Genomic DNA, 21,274 nt, shown 5'->3' with positions numbered 1-21,274 from the left:
TATTACCAAAGATCTGAAAATTAAGATGCAACAAATGAGTATCTATAACAGGAGAATGAACATCTCCAAAATTAAATCAGCCCCTAAGCAATATCCCAACCCTGTATCCCGCAGAAATAAGGTGGGTCCTGGGAGGGAGGCGTTATTTGCCCCCAGGTGGTTCTGCAAAGTTTCCAAGTCACTCTTTGAAAGCAGGTAAAGGGCTCCTTTCTCAGGGTTTAAGGATTGCTTGCCCGGCTCCCCTCTCAGCCCGCGCGCTGCTCTCGTCTCTCCTGAGCCGGTAATTTGTTGCCGGTCCCTAACTCTGACATGATTATTAGTGGGGGGGGGGCGAGGAGGAGGGGCCGCCAGGGCTGTGTGTGCTGCCGGAGGTTTTGTTGGTAAAGAAAAAGATTTGAAACAGAGCTCAAGATCCATTAAAGGAAGGGACCGTCAAACCTGAAAAAGCAGCCGAAATCGCGCTCTTGAGGTGGGGCTGGGGGGGAGGGAAGGAAGGAAATTTTAAAGGGGTGGGAGGGAGGGAAAGAGCCGTCAGGGTGCGAAAATGAATCAATAAGCGAAGAAAAGAGAGGGGAGAAGGAGGAGGAGGAAGAGGAGAAGGGGGGGGGAAATCACAAGAAACCCCAGAATCTCAACCGCGCCACGGAAAGTTAATCAATAAACTAATTAACTGCTTGCAAGCTTTGTAATTGTTTGATCAGAAGAATTAGAATGAGGGTCCGGGGGCTGCCCACGACCCTGGGATAAGGCCGAATCGTAGAACTCTTTGCATTATTTTTAAAAGAAGAATTGTTATTTTATTTTTATCTTTTCAATAGGAATTTTATTGTATTTTTTTGCACCCGTGGGGGGAAAAAAGGAAAGGAAATCTCTCTGTCCCTCTCTTTCTCGTCCCCCTACCACACTTCCTCATCCTCTTTTTTTTAAAAAGAAAATAATAATAATTGAAGGATTTGGGAGAGAAGCGAGGCAGACGGAAATGCCGTTCAATTAAAGCGAGATTGGAGGGAAATTTTGTCTCCCAAACTGCTGGCGGCTTTTGATCTCTTTGTTTCCACGCACACACGACGAAGGCGACCGAGTCCAGCTTGGGATTTTCTGCTCTTTTTTCCCCTTTTCTTTTTTTCTTTGTTTTGTTCCGGCGTGGTCCCCCCACCCCCTTTCCTTCCTTTATTCCCCCCCCCCTTTTTGGTGAACATTCTGAATTCGAGGCTCGCTCCAGCTTGCTCCTTTTTGAACCAATGAAGGAACCAGACGCCATCAAACTTTTCATTGGACAAATCCCCCGGAATTTAGAGGAGAAGGACCTTAAGCCCATCTTCGAGCAGTTCGGCAAAATCTACGAGTTGACAGTCATTAAGGATAAATACACCGGCATGCATAAAGGTAAGGCGCGCGTTACGCGCAGAGACCAAGCGCTGCGCCCCGGGTACCGTCGCGCGTCGGATGCGCGGGTGGCAGCGGTGGGATGGAGTAGGAGCGGGCGAAGAACAACAAAGCCGATGGGGACAGTACTGGGGGTCGGGGGGGGGCAGAGAGGAGAAGAAGGAGAATTCTGAGCCCCAAGGATCGCCTGGAATTGCACTGCCCGGTTGGAGGAGGGGGCGCGCAAAAAAAACCGCTTTAAGCGAGAGGATAAATTCGTCGTTCGGAAAGCACCGCCCGGCTCGTCACTGGCGAGCGTTACGCGCGGAGTTTGTAGGCTTGGGGGGGGGCGGGCTGTCAGAGCAAGGCATTTGAGGGTAAGCGGTTTTTCCAGGAGGAGAGGGAGGGGGGCGGGAGATGGTAACAGATGGCCGGAGGTAGAGAGCCAGTAGATTTCTCCCGCCTCCCCCCCCCCCCCGCGCAAAGGCCACCATGAATAGAACCCTGGATGTCTAACCACCCACAGGATGGGGTTAGAGACTTGCCTGTCAATAGGATGGAGGGTGGGCATCTAGATCCTGATTTCTTGGAGTCGTGTGGAGTAAGGTTCGGAAGCAGAGGACCCTAACTTAGCAGGGGAGCAGGGATCGTTTAGCGGGGATCAGGGTGTTTTGAGCAGATTTCCACTGACTTTGAGCTTGGGGTGTGTGTATTTGTGTGTGTGTGTGTGTGTGTGTGTGTGTGTGAGAGAGAGAGAGAGAGAGAGAGAGAGAGAGAGAGAGAGAGAGAGAGAGAGAGAGAGGCGCGGGGGGCAAAAGATTTCAGACCCTTTCTCCAGTTCATTTCCTCTTTTATGTTTTCCTTTTGGAGTTGGAAAGAGGGAGGGGTCCAGCCCCCCCCCTTTCAGAAAGGGCTTCAGTGATGCCTCTCCTCTTAAAGTGTCGCTAAATAAATCCACGGTTGTTGTTTTTACCTGTGACGGCAGAGCTTCTGGATTTTTGTAACCTAATCGCTTATCAAGTTTTGCCTTTTCTTTTTTTTTTTAAAAAAAGGAAATTAAAACCACCTTCTTGAAGAGGAAACAATGTGTGATTTTAGCTGAAGCTCAATGCTGGGTGACACAATTGCAGCCCCTGGAACGATTTCCAGGTTTCAACATGCCTGTTCCAACAGAACTCGGGAGACCTCTTGGTTTCCAGAACAAGAAAGCTTTCGTCTTTCTTGGGTGGTTTTTATTATTTTTGCCAGATCATTCCCCCTCCAGATTCCCCAGCAAAACTGCCCCTCATTGTCGCTGCCTCCCCTTCCCAGGCCTTTATTCTCAGCTGTGTAAGAGAGTAGCCACCTATGAAATTGTTTTGTTTAAATTGTATTTGAAACCACATTTCAAGATGCATCAAACTTTTGTAGGTGAGTGGCAGGAAAAGTTGCAATATAAGATTATTATTATTATTATTATTCCCTGTGATGCCGACTGGTAAACACTGCTCTGCCCTCAGGTGCTGATTCAGAGGGAAGAGAAAGCAAGCAAAATCCACTCAGTACACCCTGGAGGAACACAAGGAAGGGAACGGAGTATAATTAAGAACATTAAGGGGTTTGGGGGTTTTGGGGGTCTTTTTTAAAGTGGCAAAAATTCCTGAGGTCCAGCTTCGCTTAATTTCTGAGATTTCATCAGCATCCAAATTTTGGCAACCGATAGAGGCGTCTAGTATGTGTCTGGGCTTGCTGATCCAAAACCCTGATTAATGGACGTTGTTTGGCAGGTATTTGCGGCACCATGAAAAATGGTTTTGGCTTTGTAAACTGCTGGGAGAGAGGGCAATAAGAGAATGAAGTAACATTTGCTGAGCCCATTTGAAGCTGCTCTTGTCTTTGAAGTCTAGGAAAAGAGAACTGATCACCCATCAGGCCAGCTGGGAACACAATAACCAGGTGTGAGGCTCTTGGGATTGTTTGCTTCTCTTCGTTTTATTGCAAATGGTATTTGGTAGGTTTCGCGCAGACAAGGAAGTTGCCAGCTTTTTGTGATCAGCCTGTGCTTCTGTGACTCGGACAAGGATTCAGCTGACAAGTGTTTACAAGGGGACCATGTTTATCTCCAGTGCCATGAAAAAAATATCTCTCCCCCCGCCAGCCACACCACCCCCAAGTTCCAATAAATTGAGATGCTATTAAAGGCGGAGGAGCAAGGGCTGAAAAAGGAATTGGCAATCTTTGTTAGAAGGGAAATGAGTCGAGATTGAGGCCTAGAGCCTGAGTAAGTTGGAAGTTGCAGGGCGTGGGATATCCCCCCCCAAAAAAAAATAATAATAAACAGGATGTTTGAGCAGGAGTTAAAGTTTCATGTTTGGTGGTATTGTATGTTTGGCGTTGCAAAACACTAGCAATAAAATAAGATCAATTAACGAACCAATTCCCTCAGATTTGCATGCAAGGCTTGGGGGTGGAGGACAAACCTCCAGGTCTGGAAAAACACTAGCATATTCTAAATCTGCAATATGATGCAGTTTGAATATATTTTTTCGTTTAGAATTCCTTGAGTAGCCTCCGTTTCTCTGTAGCTGAACGAGGGAAAAGGTTGGGTGTTCTGAGGAGAAGCCATTTGGGATCAGTGTGTGGTGGTTTTCCCCTCACCACATCTGACCCGCCCTCTCAGAGGGGTCCTCGGACCCTCACGCCCAGCCGCCAGTGCAGCAACAGGCAAGGAGGATGGGATTTGTAGTCTAGGAAGGGCACCACATGGCTACCCTTGCTCAGAGGATCAGGCTTATGATCAGAGGGACAGGGCTATGATTGACTGCTAGCCGCAATGGCTATGCCAATGGAGGCAGGATGAGTCCTCAGTTTCCTGGGCACATTCTGCGTTCCTGGCCCTTGACCCGGGCAAATTGTTTTCCCTCCTTCCTCCCCCAGTAATTTTTCTTCAAGTTTGTGGATTCCTTGAGCCAGTTGTGGTGGTAAGCTAGGATTCGAGAACCCCATTCAGCCACTGGGTGAGACATCGGGGCCATTCTCTGTTTCTCAGCCTGACCTCCCTCACAGGGTTGTTGTGAGGGTAAAACAGGGAGAGGGAGAACCATATACGCGGCCTTGAGCTCTTTGGAGAAAGGTGGGCAATAAACGTAATCGATAATAATAATAATAATAATAATTTATTGGGACGTGGGTGGCGCTGTGGGTTAAACCACAGAGCCTAGGACTTGCCGATCAGAAGGTCGGCGGTTCAAATCTCCGCGACGGGGTGCGCTGCTCTGGTTTGCCAGAAGCGGCTTAGTCATGCTGGCCACATGACCCGGAAGCTGTACGCCGGCTCCCTCGGCCAATAAAGCGAGATGAGCGTTGCAACCCCAGAGTCGGCCACGACTGGACCTCATGGTCAGGGGTACCTTTACCTTTAATTTATTATTTGTACCCACCCATCTGGCTGGGCTTCCCCAGCCACTCTGGGCAGCTTCCAACAAAGACCAAAAATACACTAAAATGTCACACATTAAAAATTTCCCTAAACAGGGCTGCCTTCAGGTGTCTTCTGAATGTCAGGTAGTTGTTTATCTCTGATGGGAGGGCGTTCCACAGGGCAGGCACCACCACCGAGAAGGCCCTCTGCCTGGTTCCCTGTAACTTGGCTTCTCGCAGCGAGGGAACCGCCAGAAGGCCGTCGGAGCAGGACCTCAGTGTTCGGGCAGAACGATGGGGGTGGAGACGCTCCTTCAGGGATACAGGACCAAGGCCGTTTAGGGCTTTCAAGGTCAGCACCAACACTTTGAATTGTGCTCGGAAACATACCGGGAGCCAATGTAGGTCTTTCAAGACCAGTGTTATGTGGTCTCGGCGGCTGCCCGCAGTCCCCAGTCTAGCTGCTGCATTCTGGATAATAATAATTAGCTGGTGCGAGTTTGTAGCAGAGTCCAAGCACCCCTGACCCCGCCAAGGAATCTTTAGAAGCGAAATCTCTCCATGGGAAAACAAATGCACCTCGTTGCTTTAGCGCATGAGTGCTAAGGTGTTAGGTTCCCATTTCACACATCCTGCATCTAGCAAGAATAATCCTAACCCACCACCACCCTATTCTAAAGAACTGAACACCTCTTTGGCTTTTAAATTGACAGGATTTCTGCGGAGCTGGTGGATCAAACCAGGTGGAGAAGACCCTTAGGCAGGCTTCCTCAACCTCAGCCCTCCAGATGTTTTTGGCCTACAACTCCCATGATCCCTAGCGAGCAGGACCAGTGGTCAGGGGTGATGGGAATTGTAGTCTCAAAACATCTGGAGGGCCGAGGTTGAGGAAGCCTGCCTTTCAGTATAACTAGGGTTTTTGAGGTTTAAAGAGCAGCAAAGGGCTGCTTACAAATGTGCTTTTGAAACAGCCTGTGCTGTGCTTTGAAGTCACAAACGTCGGGGTGCAGTGATGTTGAAGTGATGTCAGGTGATTGACAGGTGATTGGTCCCACCCACCTGTCAAATTTGGCCTGGCAGGGGTGGGGAGAGAAAGATCTGGTCTGATGGCCAGACCAGAAAAGTTCCCCACCCCTGGCATAGAAATAAGAAGTTGGTATGTCTATATATAAATGGGGATGTGGGTGGCGCTGTGGGTTAAACCACAGAGCCTAGGACTTGCCGATCAGAAGGTCGGTGGTTCGAATCCCCGCGACGAGGTGAGCTCCTGTTCCTTGGTCCCTGCTCCTGCCAACCTAGCAGTTTGAAAGCACATCAAAGTGCAAGTAGATAAATAGGCACTGCTCCAGCAGGAAGGTAAACAGCGTTTCCGTGTGCTGCTCTGGTTCGCCAGAAGCGGCTTAGTCCTGCTGGCCACATGACCCGGAAGCTGTACGCCGGCTCCCTCGGCCAACAAAGCGAGATGAGCGCCGCAACCTCAGAGTCGGCCACAACTGGACCTAATGGTCAGGGGTCCCTTTACCTTTTACTATGTCTATATAATATCCACGTAACAATCACACAGCTTTGGCAGTGAGCTTGCCTTCTCCTTCCTTGCTCACCAATTTCCTAAAGCCTAATTGCCAGAGATGAAGGATACATACATAACCCAGAACTGAATAGTCTCTCACTTTCCATGATACAGGGACACACAGGGAGGTTGAAATCCATTCTACACTTACCTGGGAACAAACGCTGTTGAACGCAGTGGGACTCCTTTCTGAGTCAACCTGCGTGGGATGGTGCTCCCAGTTGACATTCCTAAACCGTGCTTACTCTGAAGCGAGCTTCGCCAAGACCTGAGAGGCTTGCTTCTGAGTAAACACACTCACGAGGGTCTCCTTCTGTCTTGCACCCTTAATCTTTGGTGGTTGGTGCCCATGGAGACCAGCGGGGTGGAAGACAGGGAGACCCACAGTGGGTGGAGTCAGAGCCAACGATGGGCGGAGCCAACGAATTCTCCATTGCCCCCAACCTCCTCCCTGCTGTGTTCTACTAGGACAAAATTGAAGCTCAGGGCTAGGAAGATGACAGGGGGGACCAAATCACAGGCTGCTTGAAAGTCCGAAGGCAGGGAGCCTCCATAATGCTTAGGATCTACCTACCGGTCTTGTCTGATCACAAAATGCCAAAATCAACAGCAAACAGCTCCAGGTTCCAGGCAGGGAGATAGGACAGCAGGGGTCTGGCAACTTATTCCACCCTGTCTTTTATATAACTTGCAAAATTTTAAGCAATTCAAGGGGCAAAGTCAGCCTCCTTTTCCAGGAGGATTTGAACAGCGTGTGCCGAGATAATTGTGGGGCTTTTATTTCCTCGGTCTGTCTGTATACACCCCCCACACACAAAAAAGGGAAACCCTCCTTCAAGCACAGCTGATGGTGATTTTCTTTTAAAGGAAAAATAGGGCAGGCTTTACCAAACTGGAGCCCTCCAAGTGTTTTGGACCACAATTCGTATCGGCACCAGCCAGCCAGCTGTGCAACATTGCATGCTTTTAGATACGTATTTTTCGCTCCATAAGACGCATCTAGGTTTTAGAGGAGGAAAACAAGAAAAAAATATATTCTGAATGAAAGAGTGGAAGTATGATTTTTGTGGTTCATTCTGTGGCCACAGACATGATATGTGATTTGACGGTGAATTTGGGATGACCCGATGCAAAAATCCGGAGGATCCATGGGCTTTTACCTCCCAGGCAGCCTCCTTTATCTCTAGCCTCCCTTATCTCCCTCCCTGATCACTTGCCGATCAGCTGCTTCCTTTCAACACCCACTTCCCTCTTTCTAAAAAGAAAGCATGATCTGCTTTTCACTGCTGGGCAATTTGGCTCCAGGGACCACGCATTCACTCCATAAGATGCACAGACATTCTCCCTTACTTTTTAGGAGGAAAAAAGAGTGTCTTATGGAGTGGAAAATATGGTACAGTGGTGCCCCGCAAGACGAAATTAATTCGTTCCGCAATTTTTGTCGTCTAGCGAATTTTTCGTCTTGCGAATCACGAAATCCCATAGGAATGCATTGAAAATCAATTAATGCGTTCCTATGGTCAAAAAAAGTCGAAACAAAGCCAAATTTGGTACAACAACAGTTTATTAACTGCTCTTTAAAGTCACACATACTGTAAAGAGCAGTTCAAAAATTGAAGGGAAAATAAATTAACTTTATAAACAAAACATGTCTTTGTTTTTAGACAAAGGAAACAAAGCTGCGAGACGTTTTCGTCTTGCGAAGCAAGCCCATAGGGAAATTTCGTCTTGGGAGGCAAATCGAAAACAGAAAAACCTTTCGTCTAGCGAGTTTTTTGTCTTGCGAGGCATTCGTCTTGCGAGGTACCACTGTAACTCTTTGAGAAGGGTCTTTGGGAAATGATGAAGGAGGCCTTTATTTCGCTAGTTCAGGTGGTTGCTTGTGGTGTGGGGGTGTGCAGCAGAATCTCAGGGGTGCCTAGCTAATAAGGAAAACTTAGGGGGAGAAGAACCCCACCCCTCTCAGGACAAATACTCCCAAGCCAGGGGGAGCTCTCCTGCCTGGTCTCCTGCCCCCCCCCAGCAGCCCATTTCTCTCTCAATCCATAAAACCGGTGCAGAAGATCCAACTCTGCTGCTCTTTGTTGCTTAGGTTGAGTTTGGTACAGCAAGATCTGAGGAAGAGGGGCTTTGGGGGGGGGGATAGATATGAAATTAATTTTGCCCAGGGCAGCTGTGATAGCTGGTTCCGCTCAACCCCCAATTTGGGGCTGGGGGTAAGGGAGGGATACGGAAATTGCCAAATCAGAGCGAACAGGAACAGCTGCCAAATTTAATCTCTTAATTGCCCCAACGGGAATGGCTCATTATAATGTAGGAGCATATTAACTAACTAAGCAAACAAGGAAAGGAGAGACAGGTAGATGGGCTTGAAGATAGACAGGCCTTACCCCCATCTGTCTTCGCTCAGACGGCGTGGCCTGGGAGAGTTTCACGGACCCCTGATGGATCAAGCCCAAGGGAGGCCCATTTAGACCCAACACACTGTTTCCGTTGCAACGCACAGCTGGATCCTTCCGGGAAGCCAAAAGGATCCTGCCCCCATTGCCTATTCCAGCACAACTAGCATTTTATTCGTTCGTTTATTTGCCAATTTATAATCCACTTTTTCAAGGCAGCTTACAACATGTCGAAAACGCCACATTTATAAATATCTGTAAAAAATTATTGGGAAACATCAATAGAACCTCGGTGGATGGTGGAAAAGAGTAGCTCGTCTTATGAAGGCCTTTTCTAGGCAGCATTCAGTTTTCGAAAGACACCTGAAAGAAGTCAGCGGTGGTTCCATCTGAACCGCTAGAGGCAGGGAGTTCCACAGGGCAGAGCCCGCTGCATTGAAGGGTCAGTTAAGGCCAGCTGGAAGGGACGCGGATGGCGCTGTGGTCTAAACCACAGAGCCTAGGACTTGCTGATCAGAAGGTCGGTGGTTCGAATCCCCGTGATGGGGTGAACTCCCGTTGCTCTGTCCCAGCTCCTGCCAACCTAGCAGTTCAAAAGCACCTCAAAGTGCAAGTAGATAAATAGGTACCACTCCGGCGGAAAGGTAAACGGCGTTTCCGTGCGCTGCTCTGGTTCGCCAGAAGCGCCTTAGTCCTCCTGACCTGGAAGCTGTACGCCGGCTCCCTCGGCCACTAAAGCGAGATGAGCGCCGCAACCCCAGAGTTGGCCACAACTGGACCTAACGGTCAGGATCCTAAGGCCAGCTGAAGCCCTGGGGCCTGGGGAGAACCACCCGAGGTGGCTCATCAGACGATCTTGGTGATTGAGGTGGAATCAGGAAGTCCCCTAGTAACTTTAGAACCAAGTTGCTTAGGGGTTTGTGAACTATTTGTTTTACTTATTTCTTAAGATTTCTGTACCACTTGATTGAAAAAAGAAAAAGACCCAGAACAATGTTCCCAAAGACCTAGCCTGGACCCTCTGCAAAAAAATGGAATCTGATTAGAAGTTTGGGAGCGCTGCTCTGCAAAAAAACCCAAAAACCCTCCCCCCAAAACCCCAACAAGCTAATGCTATTCTTGGCTGTATAAACAGAAGTCTAGAGTCCAGGTCAGTGCCACTCTCTTCTGCCTTGGTCAGGCCACACCTGGAATCTGTGTCCAGTTCTGAGCGCCACAATTTAAGAAGGATATTGACAAGCTGGAACATGTGCAGAAGAGGGAGACCAAAATGATCAAGGGTCTGGAAACTAAGCCTTATGAGGAACGGTTGATTTATCTCGGCACTCCAACGACAGCTATCCAAATCCTCCTGGAAAAAGAGGCCGACTTTGACCCTTGAGTTGTTTAAAATATTGCAAGTTATATAAAGACAGGGTGGAATAAGTTGCCAGACCCCTGCTGTCCTATCTCCCTGCCTGGAACCTGGAGCTGTTTGCTGTAGATTTCGGCATTTTGTGATCGGACAAGACCGGTGGGTAGATCTTAAGCGTTATGGAGGCTCCCTGCCTTCGGACTTTCAAGCAGCCTGTGGTTTGGCTCCCCTGTCATCTTCCTAGCCCTGAGCTTTAATTTTGTCCTAGTAGAACACAGCAGGGAGGAGGTTGGGGGCAATGGAGAATTCGTTGGATCCGCCCATCGTTGGCTCTGGCTCCGCCCACTGTGGGTCTCGTTGGCTCTGGCTCCGCCCACTGTGGGTCTCCCTGTCTTCCACTCCACCAGTCTCCATGGGCACCGACCACCAGTTGACACAAGAGACTAGGGCCCTGCGGTATGATTAGTGTGGAAAAGAGGAAACTGAGAGGAGATGTTAGCCATCTCCAAATATCTCTCACATGGAAGATGTTTTCTCATGCTCTGGGACCCAAATCAATGGATTCAAATTACAAAAGAGGAGGTTTCAACTAAACGTCAAGAAGAACTTCCTGGTAGTAGGAGCTGTTCGGCAGTGGAACTGTCTCCCTCGGGAGATGGCGGACTCTCCTTCCATGGAGGTTTTTAAGCAGAGGTTGGATGGCCGGGTAGTGTCCGGGTAGAACGATGGGGGTGGAGACGCTCCTTCAGGTATACTGGACCGAGGCCATTTAGGGCTTTAAAGGTCAGCACCAACACTTTGAATTGTGCTCGGAAACGTACTGGGAGCCAATGTAGGTCTTTCAAGACCGGTGTTATATGGTCTCGGCGGCCGCTCCCAGTCCCCAGTCTAGCTGCCACATTCTGGATTAACTGCAGTTTTCAGGTCACCTTCAAAGGTAGCCCCACGTAGAGCACATTGCAGTAGTCCAAGCGGGAGATAACCAGAGCATGCACCACTCTGGCAAGACAGTCTGCAGACCGGTGGCGTCTCAACCTGCGCACCAGATGGAGCTGGCAGATAGCTGCCCTGGACACAGAATTAACCTGCACCTTCATGGACAGCTGTGAGTCCAAAATGACTCCCAGGCTGCACACCTGGTCCTTCAGGGGCACAGTTACCCCATTCCGGACCAGGGAGTCCTCCACACCCACCTGCCCCCTGTCCCCCCAAAACAGTACTTCTGTCTTGTCAATCTGTTAGCCCTCCATCCATCCTCCAACCGCATACAGTGGTTTGCTACCCATCAGACAACTGATGTAACACAGAGATTCAGGGTGTGGTTTAAATTGTGTCTGTTTTAAATCTCACCTTGACAGGCTCACCAGCTTCTGGGACAGGCCTCTTGCTCCTGAAACTTCATGTAACAGGAAAGCAGAGCTTGGGCTGACCCGACATTATTTCCATGCTGCCAATGGTTTCCCTTCCTAGTTTCCTGCAAATCAGCCTGCTGAAATGGGCGCAGGAGCAGACTTAGCCTGGGTTTTTCATGGTCAGTTGGCATCCCCTCGTCTGAGAGACGGGGGATAGGTTAGGCCAGGTGCAAAGGAAATCCTGGGCCTTGCAGACTTGAGTAAATGAGAGAAACATCAGTTGGGACACATTTCTTACACTGGAGTGACAAAATCAAACTTGTGAAAATTCCCCATAAATGGTACCAGAGGCCAATGGACCTCATCCTGCACACAGAAATCTTTGGAATGCCTCTAGATAATTTGCTGTCGCTCAGCAACCATGGGATAGGGGGAGAAATTCAACAGAGTTCTCATTTAAAGGCAAAAACCTACCAAATTCACACTTTCCAAAACAATTCACGGTCCGAAATGCAGCCCTCCTGCAAAACTCACACCCCTTTGAATTTTGCAATGCAGTTCTCCACCCAAGTGGCATGTAGAATCATAGAATCATAGAGTTGGAAGAGACCACAAGGGCCATCGAGTCCAACCCCCTGCCAAGCAGGAAACACCATCAGAGCACTCCCGACATATGGTTGTCAAGCCTCTGCTTAAAGACCTCCAAAGTAGGAGACTCCACCACACTCCTGGGCAGCAAATTCCACTGTCAAACAGCTCTTACTGTCAGGAAGTTCTTCCTAATGTTTAGGTGGAATCTTCTTTCTTGTAGTTTGGATCCATTGCTCCGTGTCCGCTTCTCTGGAGCAGCAGAAAACAACCTTTTTCCCTCCTCTATATGTACATAAATGCATATACTGCGGTAAATTGTGCATAAGAATGCATATAATGTACAAATGCATGTTGTATTAAGGGGAACTGCTTTGCTAAAATATGTGTCATAGGCTAAAACTGCATGTGAGCGTGTGGATATTAGGAGAAAAATGCACTAAAATACCGGTGAATTTTCTTGAGGACCTTTTTAAAAAAAGGATTTGCAACCTGAGGTGGAAGTGTGGAGAACTGAATTTCAGATTGAGAACTGAAAACGGACACATCTGCCCATCCCAAATCCCAACCCTCCCAAAAATTGTAATATATGGGTAACAAATGGGGTCTGCAACAAAATGTTGCAGCATGGAACACTCCTGCCAAAGCTTCTAGTTGGCCAAGATACCCTATTCTGTCCCCGCTCTTGCTTGTTTTTTCCAAGTTTTTCTGCCCCCCTCAACACACACCCTTTTTGATTTTTGCAAGTGGTTTTTTAATACATTAATTTTCTTAGAGTTCCCCCTAGCCTTCAACTACCTCTCTCTTAATGCATGGGCACTGCTGCTTTGAGCTGCGGGAAGATTAGCCATCAATTGGATAATTAAATTTTGCTATGAGGATACAACACTAGAAGCCCACCTTAAGCGGCTGCTGTGAAGTTTACTGAGATGATCTATCTCTTCGTGAGTTGAACCATGTGAATCTGATTTCATTGAAACCAGAGGGCTCTTACAGCCTATGGCTGTAGAGGGTGTGGGGGTGTGTTGCTTCTTTTGTTCAGTTGATCTGATTTAGGGGCCGAATGGGCAAAAGTGCAATTTTTTTCCTGCTATTTTGCCATGCTCTGTGATTTCATCCGATGCGTCATTCATCTCCCTCTCTCTGACCTTAGTTAGTCCCCCAAAAGAGTATCCTGAGCTGGCTTTGCAAACAGATATGTAGATTAGGGTTACCAGATGTCCACAGTTCCCGGGGACAGTCCCCAGATTTGCAAATCTGTCCCCGGGAAACGTGGCCTTAGCAGCCCGGAGCCAACCTGGTAGCGCAGTTGGCACTGGCTGGCTTCAGGAGCTGCTCACTGCCGTGGCGCCCGCCATTTTTCCTCGCCGGAAGTCCCCATATGATGTGTCTTGTGCACATAGGATGTATCTTGTGCAATCTCCTGCCCACTTCCCCCTTTGTTTTGACTGATTGGGGGAAGCTCGAGAGTCGTGGCCGGCCGGCCCTTGCCCAGTTTTTTAAATACTCTGCGCATTTATGTTTCACAGGGTGCTAAAGAAGGTTTTTGCACCTTTATATGACACGGGTGGCGCTGTGGTTTAAACCACAGAGCCTAGGACTTGTTGATCGGAAGGTCGGCGGTTCGAATCCCCGCTACAGGGTGAGCTCCCGTTGCTCGGTCCCTGCTCCTGCCCACCTAGCAGTTCAAAAGTACACAGTGCAAGTAGATAAATAGGTACCGCTCTGGCGGGAAGGTAAACGCCGTTTCCATGCGCTGCTCTGGTTCGCCAGAAACGGCTTCATCATGCTGGCCACATGACCCGGAAGTTGTAAGCTGGCTCCCTTGGCCTGTAAAGTGAGATGAGCGCCGCAATCCCAGAGTCGGCCATGACTGGACCTAACGGTCAGGGGTCCCTTTACCTTACAATATGCATGTGTGCTTGGGTCCAGGGTCTTTTGCCTCACCATCCCCACTACTGGCTCCCTGTTGCTTTGTTGTTGTTTAGTCGTTTAGTCAAGTCCGACTCTTCGTGACCCCCTGGACCAGAGCACGCCAGGCACTCCTGTCTTCCACTGCCTCCTGCAGTTTGGTCAAACTCATGCTGGTAGCTTCGAGAACACTGTCCAACCATCTCGTCCTCCATCGTCCCCTTCTCCTTGTGCCCTCCATCTTTCCCAACATCAGGGTCTTTTCCAGGGAGTCTTCTCTTCTCCTGAGGTGGCCAAAGTCTTGGAGCCTCAGCTTCAGGATCTGTCCTTCCAGTGAGCACTCAGGGCTGGTTTCCTTCAGAATGGAGAGGTTTGATCTTCTTGCAGTCCATGGGACTCTCAAGAGTCTCCTCCAGCACCAGAATTCAAAAGCATCCATTCTTCGGCGATCAGCCTTCTTTAGGGTCCAGCTCTCACTTCCATACATCACTACTGGGATTACTATAGCTTTAACTATACGGACCTTTGTTGGCAAGGTGATGTCTCTACTTTTTAAGATGCTGTCTAGGTCTGTCATTGCTTTTCTCCCTGTTGCTACTCAGCTTCAAAAAAAAGTGTCCCCAGATTCATAGAAAAAAAATCTGGTAGCCATAATGTAGATGCAACCACCATTTGAAAGAAAGAAAGAAATTGTGTTTTGCAAATGGACAGGCGTTGTCTTCAAAAGACTCTGGTGATCAGGGATAGAAGTGGAAGTTTGTGGTGAAGGCAGGGTTGAGATGGATGCTCAAAACCAATAGAAAGATCCTTGCTGTTCCAACTGCCTTGTTGGATGCAGACAGGCCCGAAGGGACTGCGAATTAAAGCCCAAACAATCAGGGAACACACAGAGAGAGAATGTACCGTATTTTTTGCTCTATAACACGCACCCGACCATAACACGCACGTAGTTTTTAGAGGAGGAAAATCCGTAGGCATGCCACCCGTAGGCATTCCCTCCATAACATGCACAGACATTTCCCCTTACTTTCTAGGAGGAAAAAAGTGAGTGTTATGGTGCAAAAAATACGGTATATTAGGGTTTCCAGAGTCTCCAGCTCCCACCTGAATTTTCCAGGTTCACCCGGCCTCCTCCAGGTGGCAGGTAGATGACTTCAATCTCCAGTTTGGTGAGAGGGCCTTGAATAATAACAATAAGAAATTAATAATAGCAATGTTTTGAAGAGTACGTGAGTCAACACTGTTCTGAGGAAAATGTGTTGGTATGTTTAGATTAAGTTTGTAAAGTAGACCTAGGAAAAATTCATATATAGAGCATTAAAGACAAGCTGTATAAGGTGCAATGTGAATAAGAACTTAAAGTTCTTTGATGAGTATTGGAGGAGGGAAGTCACATGGGTGTACTAATATTATTATTCTCTCTTTTCTCTTTTTCTCGGCTTTTCTTTTTGGGGTTAATATATGTATTTTTGTGGGTGGGAATAATCATTGTTTGTTTTTTCTGTCTATGAAATAAAGAAATAAAAATTCCAAAAAAAGAGAAGAAATTACTAAGGAGACTTGTGCATGCAGCTTGCAAGCTTCAGTCTGGCAGGAGCTGATTGCAAATTATAGCATAGAGATTCAGGGTGCTGGAGCTCTCCTCTCCCAATTAACTTCCATCTCCAAGAACGGCCCCTGGAATATCACCAGGGGCCGCCTCTGTATCTCAGGGCTCTCAAATCTCAGGGTCTAGGATGCTGTTGACCCGGCAGCCCTAATACAGTGGTACCTCAGGTTAAGTACTTAATTCATTCCGGAGGTCCGTTCTTAACCTGAAACTGTTCTTAACCTGAAGCACCACTTTAGCTAATGGGGCCTCCTGCTGCCGCCGCACCTCTGGTGTACGATTTCTGTTCTCATCCTGAAGCAAAGTTCTTAACCTGAAGCACTATTTCTGGGTTAGCGGAGTCTGTAACCTAGCGTATGTAACCTGAGGTACCACTGTACACACAAAAACACACCTTTTCTAGAGTAAGGTGAAGCAGACTGGTTTCTCACCCCAAAATGAGAAGGATAGGCCTATGGATTTTATTTCATACTTGCTTGTTTATTTCATTTTAAAAAATAGATACTGCTTGGTTAAAAACAACAGCACAACAACCTCAAAGCAGTTCTCGAAAAGAATAAAGCAGTGAAACCGTCATCTTAAAAACAGAAAAACAGCCTTGGGCATTATTTTCATTTCAAAGGGGTGTTTCCCCCTCCCATACTAAAGCGAATTGTCCCTGCTTTCAAACACAAAATCTCCACTGTTTTAGGCAGAAATTCACATGCAAATGTGTGTGCTTTTTGGTCTCCCAAATGAAAACCGCCTCATCCTAGGTGCGAAGCAGTTTCCAAGACTGCAAGTTCCTGTTTAGAGTGAGATACAAAAATATGTTCGGTACGTCTCAGGTTCTTCAAATGCTCTTGCGAAAGAAAGAAAGAAAGAAAGAAAGAAAGAAAGAAAGAAAGAAAGAAAGAAAGAAAGAAAGAAAGAAAGAAAGCAAGCTGGGAATCTGGGAGTAGGGTTTGTTTTGGGCGCGCACACACCCCATATTTTTCGCTCTACAAGACGCACCAGACCACAAGACGCACCTAGTTTTTGGAGGAGGAAAACAAGAAAAAAAAATATTCTGAATCTCAGAAGCCAGAACAACAGTGAAAGCAGCAATCCCTCTTGCTGTTCTGGCTTCTGGGACAGCTGCGCAGCCTGCATTCGCTCCATAAGACGCACACACATTTCCCTTTACTTTTTGGGAGGGAAAAAGTGAGTCTTATAGAGCAAAAAATATGGTATATATTGATGGCCTTTGCCACCTTCCTTTTTAACCATGGGTGGGGCTGGAAATGGGGTCTCAGCTCTCCAGACTCCCCACTCCACTGCCTTGCTTGGTCTTTTCCCCACTATGAATTGTATCCAATGCGAATCCTACCCAGGATTCAAATCAATGGCATCAGAACATCAGACGTCTGGACCATCTAGCCCAGCCTCCTGTTCTCACAGTGGCTGACCAGATGTGTGTCAGGATCCGAGCATTTCCCCCTTCTGCGGTTTCCAGGAACTAGCATTCAGTGGAGGCAGAGCTGAGCCGTCCTGGCTAGGAGCCATCAGCGGACTTTTCCTCCACGAATTTGCCCAACAATCCTCTTTTAGACCTTCCAAGCTGGTGCTCCCCTCCTGAGGCAGTGAGTTCCATAGTATAACTGAGGTCCAGCGCCGAGGCCTTTCTGGCGGTTCCCTCCCTGCAAGAAGTGATGTTACAGGGCCTTCTCGGTGGTGGCGCCCGCCCTGCGGAACTCCCTCCCACCAGATGTCAAAGACAAGAACAACAACCAGACTTTTAGAAGACATCTGAAGGCAGCCCTCTTTAGGGAAGCTTTTAATGTTTAATGGGTTATTGTATTTTAATATTCTGTTGGATGCCGCCCAGTTTCCTCCCTATCCTCCCCCCTGGGCTAAGTCCTGCAAGGGGCAACACCAAAAGGGAGGAGGAGGAGGAGGCTGGCAAGCAGAGTCACCCCATAGATGGGTTGTAAGAAAGAGAGAGTAGAAGCATGAGCTGGAAGGAACCCCAAGGGTCATCTAGTCCTACCCCCTGCAATGGAGGAATCTTTTGCCTAACGTGGGACTCGAACTCACGACCGAAATTGAGCAGATGGGCGGGGTATAAATAATAAATAATGATATATTATTATTATTATTATTTATTTTATTATTTTATTATTATTATTATGTGCTGTGTGAAATACTTCCTTTTATCTGCCTTCCAATGCACTTCTTTCTTCTAATGTTTTTTCTCCAATGCATCGGACTAACTTAGGTTCAGTTATATAAGGGGTCAGCAAACTTTTCCAGCAGGGGGCCGGTCCACTGTCCTTCAGACCTTGTGGGGAGGGGGGCAGACTATATTTTGAAGGGGGAGAATAAACAAATTTCTATGCCCCACATATAACCCAGAGGTGCATTTTAAATAAAAGCACACTGAAATATACTTGGAGTCAAGAGTGGATTTCATGCTCTTTATTCAGCTCATAGTGGTGAGGAGGAATGAATGAAAGTCCCCTCAAAGTATCTGTTTTATATACATTATTTACACAATGGGCCCCACGTGATTGGCTAATTCTGGGATTCTCCTGTAGGCCAATCAGGTTGCGGATTCACTTCCACCTGGAGTTGGATTGGGTGGCTCCTGTGGACCAATCAGACTGCTGCATTCTGGATCCTTTTGTTCTAGGACCAATCAGACTGCTGCCTTTTGGATCCTATTCAACTCAGTACATAGTACACACATTCTTCTCATGCAAAAACACCAGGCAGGCCCCACAAATAACCCAGAGATGCATATCAAATAAAAGCGCACATTCTACTCATGTAAAAACACACTGATTCCTGGACCGTCCGTGGGCCGGATCCGGCTCCTTAGTTTGCCTACCCCTGGTTCAGTCGCTTCAATGCATCTAGTCTGAGTGGAACTCAGTCAGATAAAATCTAGTGCCTCTTCAGCCAACATGGGTGCCCCAGATTTTTTTGTCTGTTTGCTGGCTATGGGGCAGGGGCCATTTTGCCTATTTTTGAGTGGCCCTGGCCTCCTTTTTTGTCTATGTTGCATTTGTTTTTGGGTGCATGTATTTGATTCCTAAGTGTGATCACTTTTTTCTTCTTTGAAATCGGTTTTGTGGTGCCTTAGATTTCCAAAGGGGCTCCGGAAGGTTGGAGGTCTCATTTTCTATTCCTTATAACAGAGTCGCAACAGGCCCAAAATAAAATTTGACAGGCAGCTATAGGGACAGTGCACCGGTTGAATTTCTGTCTGCTCTGCACCCTCTAAGTAAGGGCCCAGCAGGGCTTAAGCATCTGTTTTTCTGAATGTCAGGATTCCACCATGGAAAATATGAAGGAGCAATCATAGAGGCCTCACTCTGTGCGTGTACAAAGTGTGTTTTCCCCCTCTGGGCTGCCTTTCAAGTCTCTGTAGCGTCTGAGAACTCATGTTCCAGCAACTGAGGTTTCCTCGCCCGCTTGGCGGAGGAAGAAACAGAATAGATTATGCAAAGAGCAGCCCATTTGCATAATTCATGCAAGCGACAAACTCTGCCGTTTATCGGCGCAGGGTTTTTAAAATTCATTTTCTCTATTTGCCAGGGCGACGGTGACCCACAGTCCCTCCCCTCGTTGAACTCATCGTAATCCCTCGAGCCCCACATGCGCTGCGCTTGTCTGTTGGACGGTGGACTTAAAAAAAATTGTCAGGTTGATAAGTTGTTTGTATTTTATTAATTGAAATTTCTTCTTACCCACGTCTTTGGTGTGAAAGATTTATTCCCCTCCCTCTTTTTTGGGTGGGGAGCATTGCAAGCCCTTCATGGGTGTTCTCTTGAAGAACTTTAATGAGGATCTTAGAGACCTGGGCAACATTAGAGGAGTGTTGGGGTGTCTCTGGGGGGAAACCCCTAATAATAATAATAATAATAATAATAATAATAATAATAATAATAATAATAATAAACGGCCTCAGTCCAGTATACCTGAAGGAGCGTCTCCACCCCCATCGTTTTACCCGGACACTGAGGTCCAGCGCCGAGGGCCTTCTGGCGGTTCCCTCCCTGCAAGAAGCGAAGTTACAGGGAACCAGGCAGAGGGCCTTCTCGGTGGTGGCGCCCGCCCTGTGGAACGCCCTCCCACCAGATGTCAAAGAGAACAACAACTACCAGACTTTTAGAAGACATCTGAAGGCAGCCCTGTTTAGGGAAGCTTTTAATGTTTGATGTATTATAGTATTTTAATATTTTTATGGAATCCGCCCAGAGTGGCTGGGGAAACCCAGCCAGATGGGCAGGGTATAAATAATAAATAATAAATTATTATTATTATTATTATTATTATTAATTAATTAATTTATACCCCGCCCTTCTGGCTGAGTTTCCCCAGCCACTCTGGACAGCTCCCAATCGAGTATTAAAAACAATACAGCAATAAAGCCATACAGCTCGAAAGCGCCTGTTCAAAGAGGAGGGCTGCCCGCTGCCTCTCTGGATGAGTCCTTGTTCTAGGCGTCCCTCCTTCCCATCAGCCTCTGCAGGAGGGCAGAAGCTTCTGCTACACCTCTGCACTGGGCACGACTTTTCCCTTCGTTCACTTTTGGTGCAGAGGCTCGGAGCAACTCCTGTCCGTGGAGAGGACTGTGCCCGTCGCATCTCTGTATGATTTGCTGTTTATCGGCAGGGTGAATTTTGAAGCGGGGACTTCCAGACTTGCTGACCCAAATCCTCAAGTTTCTAGTCCATGGTGGGTTTTGTTTTGTTGCTTTTTTTGCCCCTTTCCACATTTCAGTTTGCAGCGCGCTGGTTAGGGACGGGGACCAATCCACCACTTTTGCCAATGGCCCCAGGTCATTTGCAGGCAGTTTTTTTTTCCTACTCAGCCCAGGGGAGCAGCAACAGACAAGGCTGTGCACAGAGCCATATTCTTGTCCCGCACCCCTCCCCCTCTCTCCCAGGAAAAGCTACTGCCGGCAGCTTGTCCGCTCAGCTGACGTGGCGCCGCAAGATGGGCCCGCTGGAGTGTGACGGCTTTTGCTTTTCCGCCTCGCTGCTCCTTGCGACAGGCTCGCTGGCAGGGAATCTAAATATAGAACTCAGCACTGCAGCTGGGAAGAAAAGGAACATATTTTGCTCATGAATTTTTGAGAAAGGGTGGCGGCGGGAGGGAATGGGGGCAAACAGAATCACACCGGAGCAAGTTTTTCCGCCTTTCAAACTATGCATGAACTCCGCAGTGGCGAGCTGGGAAGGACAAGTTTCCCCAAGGAAACGTGATCGCCTGGCCTGGCACTCGGTTCGCCATAGGGCTGTGCGATGTGGGTTTTTCTTCTGTATATAGGTCGGATCTCTTGTGCGTGGCTCCTCTTTGCCTAGCCGCCCGAAATGTTTGCGCCTGTAAAAATAATAAATGTCTCTGTGGAATCTAAGCAGCGATCTAGTCCTGCGTCCTGTTCTCACGGGGGGCTGTCAGGAGCTCGTCCTACACTCGAGTAGGACCCTGGCAGAGACACATGCCCGACTGACATGTTCCCTCCCTCCTGGTCGATCATTCGGGAGCTTCAAAAGCTTTCTTCTGCCCGAAAATCACAGCGACCGGTGCCAACAGACACCGGCACACTTAGCGATCCCATGACTGCAATCACGGAGCAGGAATTCTAACAGGGCCAACCGGTGGGAAGCCCCACACCCCACCCCACAAACAGAAGCTGAGCTGATAAGTGGAGAGTTCAGCGATTCTGCTTTTCCCAGGCCGTTCTCTGCAAGGAATGCA

At 48.0% G+C, this 21,274-nt stretch overlaps 1 protein-coding gene across 3 annotated transcripts in view; it reads left to right on the top strand.

Annotated features, from left to right (window-relative positions):
* Positions 1-515: 515 nt before the first annotated feature.
* Positions 516-21,274, top strand: part of CELF3 (CUGBP Elav-like family member 3) — an 81,599-nt gene continuing 60,840 nt past the window's right edge. For 2 of the 3 annotated variants that reach the window (XR_014002702.1, XM_081173695.1), the window contains exon 1: positions 516-1,386. Coding sequence is in view for 2 of the 3 variants with exons in the window: in XM_081173695.1 (XP_081029821.1) it covers positions 1,242-1,386 (145 nt within the window). In the remaining variant the exon portion in view is untranslated. The remainder of the gene's footprint in view (positions 1,387-21,274) is intronic. The other variant, XM_081173694.1, reaches the window with a different exon arrangement.

This window comes from Podarcis bocagei, assembly GCF_964188305.1.
Source record: "Podarcis bocagei genome assembly, chromosome: 16".
NCBI classification, from domain to species: Eukaryota; Metazoa; Chordata; class Lepidosauria; order Squamata; family Lacertidae; genus Podarcis; species Podarcis bocagei.
The sequence above is the reverse complement of the archived record's forward strand: the minus strand, read 5'-3'. Positions and strand labels throughout refer to the sequence as shown.